Raw genomic sequence first — 11,660 nt, 5'->3', positions numbered from 1 at the left:
GTATTCAACAGGGAAGATTAAGCCTCTTATTTCTAATTGTATTTGCTCTTATGGGGGATGCAAACCTTGATGTTCAGAGGCTGCAAGGGATGACTGTGGTGTTATTTTTAAGCCTGTTTTCCTAGGAGTTGCCCCTTAGAGTGGCTTATTGTTCTGTCTGTTTGGTCAGAGGTTGTATTTAAGCCCCTTATGCCATTGAGTCTTATCTCCTGTGTTGATAATTCTGTGTCCAGCTTGAGAAGTGCTTTCAAGTTTGCCCCATCTCCTGAGGGCTCCAACAGGGAGGGGGGGGCAGCCGAGTATATTTGCACTGCCTTCCAGATCCCCAGAGTTGACTCTGACCCAAGACACCCATTAAACTTCTAGCTGCTTTGCTGTTTTGCTGTATCAAGGAGCTGCCAGCCTCTTCTTAATTGCCCTCCAAAAGATCTGTATTATTTTTCAAAAATGCCCTTAGGGACAGAGTTCTGCACTCCCAGTTCCAAATAAAGTCAGTTTTCTCAGAGCTTCAAAGCTCTTTTTCCAAATGGGCTGCCTTTCCTCCAGGACAGAACCCCTGTACCACTCTACCACATTTGGTTTTGGGGACCTACTTTCCCTGGAATGACACCCCTGCTCTGTGAGTATGCACTGTGGTGGGAGGGGGAGGGAGTTGGCAGCCCATGGTCTTCTCAGCATACCCCTCCAGGCATGGGACCTCCACCCTATGAGTAGAGCTGGAGTGGAGGTGATTTGGGCTCCAGTTTATTTGGCCTCTGTGCCTGGGGTAGAGCTTCTGCATTATGAATAGAGGGCTGGGCAGAGGAGGAGAGACCTGATCCTCTTAGGCACACTTACCTAGAACAGAGCTTCCTGGAATAGATGAGAAACATCTGCACCCTGCCCATCTTGGACTGAAACTGTAGTCCCAGACTGGGAGCTGGCAAGGAGATGGAACTCCCATTTTCTTGGCTGCACATGAATAGAATTTCTGTAAGGAAGAGCTGGGAGGAACAGTGAAGTAGGTTATGGTTCAAATACTACTATTTTTCCTGATATTTAGTAGATTTTCTTGAATGAATGTTTCTCCATTTGCTGTATACCCTTAGGACAATTTCTAGAGACTTTAAATAAAAATTTCTCTTTAACTAGTCAAATTGTTTCGCTGGTATTTGAGCTCCTTACTCTATCATTCTGGAAGTCCCACTTCTCACCTTCATTTTTTTTTTTTTTTTTTTTTTTAAGGTTTAATAATTATTTTATTTATAAATTTCCACCAACTTTTGCCTGTCATATTATTCCAGGTATCACAGATGGATTATTTACAGTATTATCACATGTTCATCTGCATGAAAATCAGGGAAAAGAAGAGATATACAGAGTACATGAAGATGACATCTTATAGTTCACATTTACAGTGTAGTGCTTTGTAAACATACAGGCTTCTAAACTAGGCCTGTCCTATCATAATCCAGCTGCATGACCTTGGGTAAGTCACTTCTGTTTTCTCACTTTTAAATTATCTATCACCTGACTTCTCTACTTCATACTTAATTGGCAGCATGCAAAAATACCTCAAAAAATATCATGCATTGAAGCGTCAATATAATTACTGTACTTTATGTTTCCTCATTTTAGAGTAAGAGTACCCATATTTCTATGAAAGGCATTTGTTTGCAAAGTGATCCTTTTAAGAGAACTCTTAGGCATTAATTTTACTGACAGTCTTAAGCCAATGCCTCAATTCTTAGTAACAGGGTATGATAGTGAGATACACAACAATCTTAAGTTCTAGTTAGTAACTAATACAATGAAATGACTCAATAGATCCCTAAAATACTCCAAAAGTAATGAGGTAAAACCCAGGAGAAAAAAAGTCCATCGTGGCTTACTTAAATGATTTAAAATCCAAGTGAGAATCGTGGTAATTGGGAACCAACTTTTACCTAAATTGAAGCTTATTTGTGCAGAAAAACATCAAAAGATAATCAGTGAAAATCATATTCTCTATGAATAATTTCTGAAAATTAAAATTCTAACACTTTTGTTTCTGAAAAATTGCTTCTTTGTCAAAACATCTGGCACAGACTACACTGCCCTCAAATCAATGCTGTAGCCAGATGGTAAAGTCCTTCTGTCAAATTTTTTAGAAAGAGTCACATTGCTTTTTAACTGTAAAGTGAGTATCTCTAGGGTTTCAAAATTCAAGGTACAACCTGGAGGATATTTATGATACGTAAGGGAAGACTTTAGCATGCAGAATGGAACTACATAATTATGAATATCTGGCAAACCGATTGCTATTTGTGTATTTATAGGGTAGAGTCAACATGATTATTATGAGTTTTTGGAACCCTGGAGGAGAAGGGAAATAATGTGGGAAGTGTCTTGTCGACTTACCAAGTACCATTAATGCAGTCTCCAGACTATTACTCCCATCAGTTCCTTAGAACATTTTAGCCTTTGGGGACTCTAAGCCTTGGATGGAACTATTCAGGGAGTGGTTAGATATATGCAAACAGTTATTATGCTTGAGAAATGTTCTTGTTTATCAAAGTGAAAAGATAAACATCACACATGCTGAAAATGTGAAAATAAGGGTTTCTGAGAGTTGTCAATCATTTCGGTACCAATTAAAAAGTATCTTCATCTGATTCAACGTCACTTTTCGGTTTGGTAAGTCTCTCCAATTCTTCTCCATCCCCAGAGGAGCGCTCCCAAAGACTGCCGCCTAGATCTCGGACTCTTTCTTGCCTAGGTGCATATTCCAGACCTTGAGGCTTGCTGGCTTTGTAAATAAATATGGAGAGAAGAACTGAGGGAGCTTCTAAGAAAAATTCTAGGGAGGGCCTGAAGTCAAAGACCAGCACAGACACTGTTGTGATGATGACAGTGGTGACCTGGGCCATCAAGACATGGAACATGTTATCCAGGAACTTCAGGATAAAAGCCACGGAGAGGCCCTGGAATGCAGTCACAAAAATAAGAGCAACTGAAAACACATTGTGGCCATAGAAAACCCCGCAGTTCTTAATCTGATTACGGTTACTGCCCTGAAGGCCCAGCGTCAGTCCATTAAAAAGGATGCCAAAGAAATAGAGTTTGCTGTTCTGTATGAAGATGCTTTCGGTGAGCTGGTTCCCTTCCTTCAGTATCTTTTCATTATAGATGTTGGCCATTGAAGAAATAAAACACTGGACGATGATCAGCACATGGCCCAAGCCGAGACGGATGTGGCTAAAAACCATGGCTGTGGCGTTCCACTTAGCTTCAGGAAAAGTCCATGCCTTTTCCGTGCAGTTGTCTTTTCTGGGACACTCACTTCTGAAAAGAAGGCAGGAATTGGATGGGCTGAAGAAGGCATCGTGATGAAATCCATGCCCTGCCAGGTTATGCTGGGACGTTTCGGTCCCAGCAGTGAGAGCCACAATGGACAGGAACAGAATCAGGAGGGAAGCCCATTGTATCCAACTTAGATGCCTCTTCAGCACTATCCTGAATAGAAGAGCTGTTGTTATAATGCTAAAATTTGAGAAGATAACAGCCATGGCCTTTCTTTACAACCCAGAATGACACAAGCACACAGAAAACTAGCTTCACCAATTCTGAGCACACATTCACGGTAGTTGGAAGATAATCATACTTGTTTTCTTCATTGGCCGAATATTTTACCAGTAGGATTCGACTTGAACTTAAGGCAATGAACACGGTGCCTAGCAGGAATGTATACATTGTTGACCAGGAGCAGAACACAGGGCGGCCACAGCACTTGCTTTCCATAGCAGTGTTTTTTAATTGCCTCCGTCCGTCCGTCGGGCTTCTGGTAGAGGAGCGCACGTCCTAGAGCCGAGGTAGTGGCCATGCAGCTCCGCAGAGGCGGCAGAGGCTGTTAAGGTCCATAACTGCGGAAGCCATGGGGAGGAAGGAAAGGCGAAAAAGCCTCGGCCCGCGACCCTCCTATTCCGGAACGAAAAGCATAATAACGTCCGGACTGGGAGAGAGCCTCTCACCTTCATTTTTAAATATACTTTACCGGATGCAGAATTCTGGAATAATGAGTTGACTTTTGTTACTGTTTTTGTTTAAGTATTTTAAAGACATTTCTATATTTTGGTTTACATACTTTTTGATGATTGTCATTCATGCCTTTGTTCTCTGTATATAATGCTTTTTTTCTACTTCCCTAAGGTTTTTTTTTTTTTCCTTTTGTTTTTAGCAGTTTGTACTTTGGTTGGGAATATTTCTTTTCCAATTTTCCTCACTTGGGGTTCTCTGAACTTTTTGGATTTGTGTTTGTTGTTGTTATTAATTTTGGAAAAATTCTCAGCCATTATCCATCCCTATAGATATTTCTGTTGAACTGTTCTCTCTTCCTTCTCCCTCTGGTACTCCAATTACATCCATATTACACCATTTGATATTATCTCCAAAACTCTTAGATGGTCTGGGTCTTTATTGTTTTTGCTACTGTTTGTTTTTCCCCCACTTTGTTTTCACTTTGAGTTTTTAAGATTTTATTTATTTATTCATGAGAGAAAGAGAGAGAGAGGGAGAGAGAGAGAGGCAGAGACACAGGCAGAGGGAGAAGCAGGCTCCATGCTGGGAGCCTGACATGGGACTCAATCCCGGGTCTCCAGGATCAGGCCTTGGGCTGAAGGGGGCACTAAACCGCTAAGCCACCAGGGCTGCCCTCACTTTGAGTTTCAGTTGAGATAATGTCTGCTGATTTATCTTCAAGTTCACTGATTCTTTCCTCTGTTATATCCAGTTGTCTAATAAGTCTGTTGAAAGAATTATTTAACGCTGATGCTGTGTCTTTTTTAATTTCTCTAATTTCTTTTCTTTTTTTCTTTTTTTAGAGAGAGAACACGTGCATGCATGAGTTGGTGGGGAGGGGCAAAGGGAGAGGGAAAGAGAGTGAATTTTAAGCCGGCACCACACTCAGCAAGGAGCCCAACACAGGGCTCAGTCTCATGACTCTGAGATCATGACCTGAGCTGAAATCAAGAGTCAGACATTTAACTGACTGAGCCACTCAGGTGCCCTATATTCCTAGAATTTCTATTTGACCATCTCATATATATTCCATCTCTTTGCTAAAATTCTCCATCTATCATTCAATTCTGTTCTACTAGAGGATTTAACATATTAATCATAATTATTTAAATCTCTATTAGTTTTAACATCTGTTTCTACCTCTTGTAGCTGCTTTAGCTTGATAATGACTTGGTTTTAGTTGCTTTTTGGATCTCTTATTTTTTTTTTAATTGAATGTCAGAAATGTGTAAAACAACATCAGGGACTAAGGTAAAAAAGCGGTTACATCTGGAAATGAACGTGTTTCCTTTTTTGTCAGGTTAGTCAGTAGTTTAGCTGGATTTATTGTTGTTGTACTTAACCTAAGTACAACATAGACTTCAAATTCCTCCATTAGAGGGTTACTGATACTTGTACTTAGTATGGAACCTGGCATGAAAAAAGGGTTTTTCTTAATTTTCCTGCTCCACCCTCAGCCTTCAGTGGGCCCTGCACACTTGTGCCACAAAGAGGTTTTGTCTTTATGCTTTAATCTCCCCACTCCCCACAAAGTGACATACTGTTATTACTTGTTACTTAGTGCCATAATTATGATGGGGACATGGGCTTTCTCAGTTTTTGTGCTCTGTTTTCAGTGAGGAATGAGTACTGTGTGCCTGGGCCTCAGTGCTAAAGCTTTCTCAGTCTTTCTACCCATTCATGCCAATGCACTTTGCCTTGTATTGGTGAGGAACTTTGGTAGGAGCAAGTTTCTCATCTCACCTCCAATAGTTGAAGATCTTTGTATAAATACCAGTGCAGGATCCTAGGCCTGAATATGTTTCCTTTCCCCTCTTCCAGCAGAAGATAGCCTTTATTTCTGTCTCTTCCTCAGTGGTAGAGAGCATACTCTTGGAATGTGGGAGGGTAGAGGACTTCCTATTTCTCTTCCAGTGGGAGGAGGTCTTTGGGACCATGAAGTAGAATGTTTCCTTTCTTCCCCTAGAACCTAATGGTTTTTGCTTTTTAAGAGTCAAGGGTCTTGAAGCAGATGGGTTTTCATGTCAGTGCATTATCTGGAATAGAGAGGTTCTCCCAATTCTTCCACCCTGACCCCAGTCTTTTTTGTGAGCACACAGTGGATGCCTATGGAAATAGCTGGTGAGAAAGTTCAGAATCCTAGAGATTGTTAGGTATTATGATAGACCACACTTAGCCTTTAAGTATTCTTTGAAATTTCAGCTGTTTTCTCTTAACCTGCTTTTTGGGTAGCTACCTCTTCCTCCCACACTGTGTCAACTCATCTCTCTTTGGAGGGGCTCTTTATCCTTTGGAATTAAGCTTCCCTGGTTATCATTTGACCTCACCTTTCTGATAGTGGTGTATCAATCTATTGCAATCATTAGCCTTTTGGTTCTTAATTGTAGACTTTTTTTTTTAATCACTTTAACTTCACATTGGTTCTTGTGCTTTTGGGAATAACCTAGTAATTTTGAAGTGTTTCCTTTCTTTCTGATATAAATTGAACCAGTCTCATTTTGTATCTTTCCTCCTCTAGACCTGGAACTAGACATTTCTGTAAGGATATCAAGTTCCTTTTAGTGACAAATAATATCTAGGAATCATAATCTGAGGGCTAAGGGGGCTCTTTGTTTTTTTTTTCCATTTATAAACATATTTATTTATTTATATCTATTTTTTTTATTGGAGTTCAATTTGCCAACACAGAGCATATCACCCAGTATTCATCCTGTCAAGTGCCCCCCTCAGTGCCCGTCACCCAGTCACCCCGTTCCCCCGCCTACCTCCCTTCCCACTACCCCTTGTTCATTTCCCGGAGTTAGGAGTCTCTCATGTTCTGTCATCCTCACTGATATTTTCACTCATTTTCTCTCCTTCCCCCTTTATTCCCTTTCACTATTTTTTATATTCTAAGGGTGCTCTTTGATATCGAATTGTCATTGCTTCTAGGCTTTTACGGTGTACAGAGCTAGAAAATGTGTGCTTTTCAGAGGAAACAATCTCATAATTGATACTGATATTTCTAGTTCAAATCTGAGATTATGTAACATGTTTGATTTTATACTTGTATTATTTTATGTTACAGTTGAAATCTTGGTTCCTAATGGCATTAACAAGATATTTATTTGCTTTATCCTATTACATATGTAATGCTTTCAGAATAACGATGCCACTATTGTTACTAACAGTAAGATTCTTGAATGCAGTTTAAGATGACTTTGTAATTCTTTTTTGCCATTAGGATATATATACTAGTGAAGTACAAAGGTCCAACTCAAAATTCCTTCAAGAGGAATATAATGTCACAAGATAATGTCAGAAAGTAATAAGCTCTCTGACTTTCTGACATTATCTATGCTGACCCACTCTGCCTCATGCTTTTTTCCCCTTTGGAACATTTATAATTCCAATCTTGAATCTCACACTCTGCACCTGACTCAGATGGCCTTGAATTGCTTTTTACCTAAAGACTTTAAATATGAAAGTTGAGTATAATGCAATGAGATCAATCTTCTTGAGAGATCTATGGAGTTAATCTAATTTATTATCACCACAGTAAACTCGAAAGGGTAGATAGATGCATTTGTTCTTTATATATCAGAAGGAAATAGTTTCCCTTACTAAATAATAAAAGTTTAATTAATTTTTTTGGAACTTATCTCAGAATGACACAGACTGAATAGTTTAGACCATCTTCCAGGACCTGGAAACCAGATAGGTCCCCAATACCCAATACCAAATTACAGGTGGAACTTGGATCAGAAGAAAAGCTGGGCAAGGTATCTGAGGATCTCTGCTGGTCCATCGAGGCTGGATAAATGAAATAGATTGATCTTGTGTTCAGAAACCTATACTTTGGAAATCCATTTTCCCTTTCACATTTAGTAAATTTTTTCTTTAAAAATGTTTGCTCATCTCAAATAAGGACAGGAGTATTTGCCAAAGAGAAACAAGGGCAGGAATATTTCTTTGTCCATGTATGGACCACCATAGTTTAAGGATTTGGACAAGATGGGAGTGATAGAAATCAGAGCAAAAGAATCCCAGGAAGCAGCCACATGCAGAAAGGCAGAGTGGGGCAAAGATGGGGCATGGTCACCTCTTCTGTGCCTTTCAGAGCTTGGTCAGCCTGTGTTTTATGTGGGTGAGTGGCTATTCCCTCCCATGCTCCCCACTGAAGCAGAGTGGCAAGGAGGGAAACAGACGAACCTTGAACTGTAAGATCCAAGCTCTGACCCTTACTGTTTTTGTAGCATCAGAATAATCCCTAGAGCTCAGCATGATCTGGTGGCTGCCTCCCTTGCCAATGTCATCCTCTACTCACTTGGCCCATTCCCTGTGCTCACTCGCCAGTTGATTCCTGCTTCTGGGCTGACCACTGTACTTTCTGTTTGCTCTGCCCAGATGTTCTTCCCACACATTTTATACTGGCAGGCCCTTTCTCTTTGTTCCTGACTCAGGGTCACATACCACCTCTTCAGAGAGGCCCTCCCATCAGAATGACCTCTTTCTAGCCAGTCCCTCACTGATCTTATCAAGCCTTCCAGAGAGCTTATCACTTTCTTGACATTATCTTGTATATCTCTTTGCTTTCTTGCCATTGTCTGTCTTCCTCCCTCTGGGTTATCAGCTTCACAGGCCAGCAACCTGGTATGTCTTGCTGGCTCCTATGTTACTCACACTGGGGCCTGGCACTTGGTGGACACTCCGTAAATGTTTGTTGAATGAATTGAATGAATGTGAAATGAAAGAGACAAATAGTTATATACGTGTGTGTATGTGTGTGTGTGTGTGTGTACATGCATTTACTTATGCTTTATTTCTTGAAAGAGTATGAAGTGACTTACAAGAAGCAACCAGCTTTGAATCTAGGAAGCAATTAATTTTTCATTTTGTTGATACTTATGCCATTTTTCACTGTGATCTGCTTATTCATTTGCAATAAAGGGTATAGATTTCATTTTCTTTACCCATTTTCTATAGCAAAAAATGAAATCTTCTGGTCCTCTCTGACTATATGAAATGGCTGTTTCTTTTTTTCCTGTCATATTGTTATTAACCTATTGCTACAATTGATAGTTATTTATCAAATCAGCCACTGATTGATACAGCATAAAAATCTAGGAACAACTAAAAACAAATGATATACTTTATCAACAAAAGGATTAATGAATTTCCTTCAAATATGAGACTATTTGTCAATATTTTGTTGTTGTTCACCCACCAGGCTTATTTCCATAATATGTGAAATTTTAGTTAGAAAATTTGCATCCCTGTCATTATTCATGACCAATGAAGTCATGGAAAAAGAGAGGTCAGATTAAAATTTTTAAATGACGTAATTATAAGGCAGATTGCCAGATCCCAAGTGGCCAGATCTCTGTGAAAATTCCTTTTGTCATTCAGGTGTTAGAAAAGATGTATATAATTGGTCTGCTCCTTGTATATAATTGTGTATGGAAAGATAGCAATCCAACATTACAGAAGGAATTAAAAGGTGTGGGACTATTATTTGAGATAGGGTCCAGGAAAATCCATTAATGTGGTTTTCAGTAAGTTGCTTATTTTTTTGTTTACTTTTGCCACCTGTTTTCTCACCTGTAAATTTAGAGTGTTAGACCCCCTTAAGCATCAAATTTTAGCTCTGAAATTCATTGACAGGTCTCCCTTCTTTCTTCTATCTCCTGTGGTCATTTTCAGAGGATACCAGCAGACATCTCTAAACTAATTTAAATTTCTGAGAATGATCTGTTATGAGTTTGGGAGAGTAGAGAAGTTTTCCGAAGAGCTGATAGGTAATACTGCTGCTGCTGGGAATCTCTTCAAGTTCATGTCACAGTCACAGCCATTTTAGACCTCAAGTCTGACCTGTAGGCTCATGTTCAATTTGTGGGCGACCTTGCTTAGAGGATAAATATAGCAAGACATGGATTTTCCTTTTTCTTAAATTTTATTTATTTATTAGAGACAGGGAGAGAAAGAGAAAGAGAGAGAGGCAGAGGGAGAAGCAGGCTCCATGCAGGAAGCCCGACGTGGGACTCCATCCGGGGTCTCCAGGATTATGCCCTGGGCTGAAGGCAGTGCTAAACCGCTAAGGGTTTGCCCGGATTTTCCTTTTTGACATTAAAAAGAATCTGGCTATTAAAACCAACCATTTAACAGCTGTATCTGGACATTCAAGCTACATGTGGGATGGATTGTTTTTACTAATCGTTTGCAATGCAGTTTATCTCAAAGTATAGTTTGTGAATTTCAAGTGTCAGAATCCTCCCCTGCCATCTATACTGTGTCTAAAAGACCTACTGAACCAGAATCTGGTGGAAGGGGATGGTGCCCAGGGATCTGCAAGTTTCACAAATTCTCAGTGTGATTCTTATTCACACTCAGGTTTCGAAACTATCTTGTCAATAAGTTGGAAATAATTTCTAACTATCCTGCTGAAAGTGGAGAAGCAAGGTAGACCCACACAACTTAGTAGGGCAAATCCTACATCATTATACTGAAAGAAAATGAGTTTGAAATTTGTAACAGGCTGATTTGCTTGTTCTGTAATCCTTATATAACTTCATTTGAATATTTTTCTCCTTAATTTCTGTTCTTGAATTTATTTTCAAGTGATTGTGAAAACACAAAGTATTTGTGGTATTTTTGCTTATTTAAAGATACTATTTAATTTAAGGTAATAGATAAAATAATTTTATTCCCTTCTTAATGTTCCAAAAGTACATGCTAGTTTAGTTTGATGTAATATCTAGTGGTAATATAAAAAATATAAAATTTTCTTTAACTGAAAACCACTACCTCCCCCAACCAAAAAACACAGAAAAATAAAATCTTCACACTATAAATGTTTTTTAGTGTTTTTTTTTTTTTAATCTACGATAGTCATACAGAGAGAGAGAGAGAGGCAGAGACACAGGCAGAGGGAGAAGCAGGCTCCATGCACCGGGAGCCCGACGTGGGATTCGATCCCGGGTCTCCAGGATGGCGCCCTGGGCCAAAGGCAGGCGCCAAACCCCTGCGTTACCCAGGGATCCCCTACAAATGTTTTTAAACTAACGCATCCATAAGATGATCATTATTCATACATCTCTTCAATGCATTTTTAATCTATTAATAATCACCAATATATTTTTAACTGTAGTAAAGTATGCTTAAGATAAAACTTATTATCTTAACCATTTCTAAGTGTATATAGTTGTTGTAAATATATTCATGTTATTGAATAACCAATCTCCAGAATGTTTTCATTTCGTAAAACTAAAGTTCTATGCCCATCAAAAAACAATTCTTTGTTTCTTCCTCCCTGTAGTACCGGCAACACCATTCTACTTTGTTTCTATGAATTCAAATTATCTATATATCTCATAGAAGTGGATTCAGACAGTATTTGTCTTTTTGTGTATTTCATTTAACATAATATCCCCAAGGTTTATCCATATTGTAGCATGTGTCAAAATTTCCTTTTTTTTTTAAAGGAAATAAATAGTTCATTGTATGAATACACCACATTTCATCTATTTATTCATCGATGGATACTGTGACTGCTTCTACCTGTTATTGTCAATAATGCTCCCATGAATATGGGAGTACAATTATCTCTACAAGACCCTGATTTCAAATTTTTTAGATGTATACCCAGA

The 11,660-nt window shown here is 39.1% G+C and overlaps 1 protein-coding gene across 1 annotated transcript; it reads right to left on the bottom strand.

Annotated features, from left to right (window-relative positions):
* Nucleotides 1–1,198: 1,198 nt before the first annotated feature.
* Nucleotides 1,199–4,125, bottom strand: LOC121473881 (probable UDP-sugar transporter protein SLC35A5). The gene is given in 2 exon segments (XM_041726662.1): nt 1,199–3,531; nt 3,533–4,125. Coding segments are annotated over 2 exon segments (1,146 nt in total). The 5' UTR covers nt 3,760–4,125; the 3' UTR covers nt 1,199–2,612.
* Between the last annotated feature and the right edge of the window lie 7,535 nt (nt 4,126–11,660).

Source organism: Vulpes lagopus, chromosome 12, assembly GCF_018345385.1.
Source record: "Vulpes lagopus strain Blue_001 chromosome 12, ASM1834538v1, whole genome shotgun sequence".
NCBI classification, from domain to species: domain Eukaryota; kingdom Metazoa; phylum Chordata; class Mammalia; order Carnivora; family Canidae; genus Vulpes; species Vulpes lagopus.
Note: the sequence above shows the minus strand (reverse complement) of the source record. Positions and strands in the feature narration are given on the sequence as shown.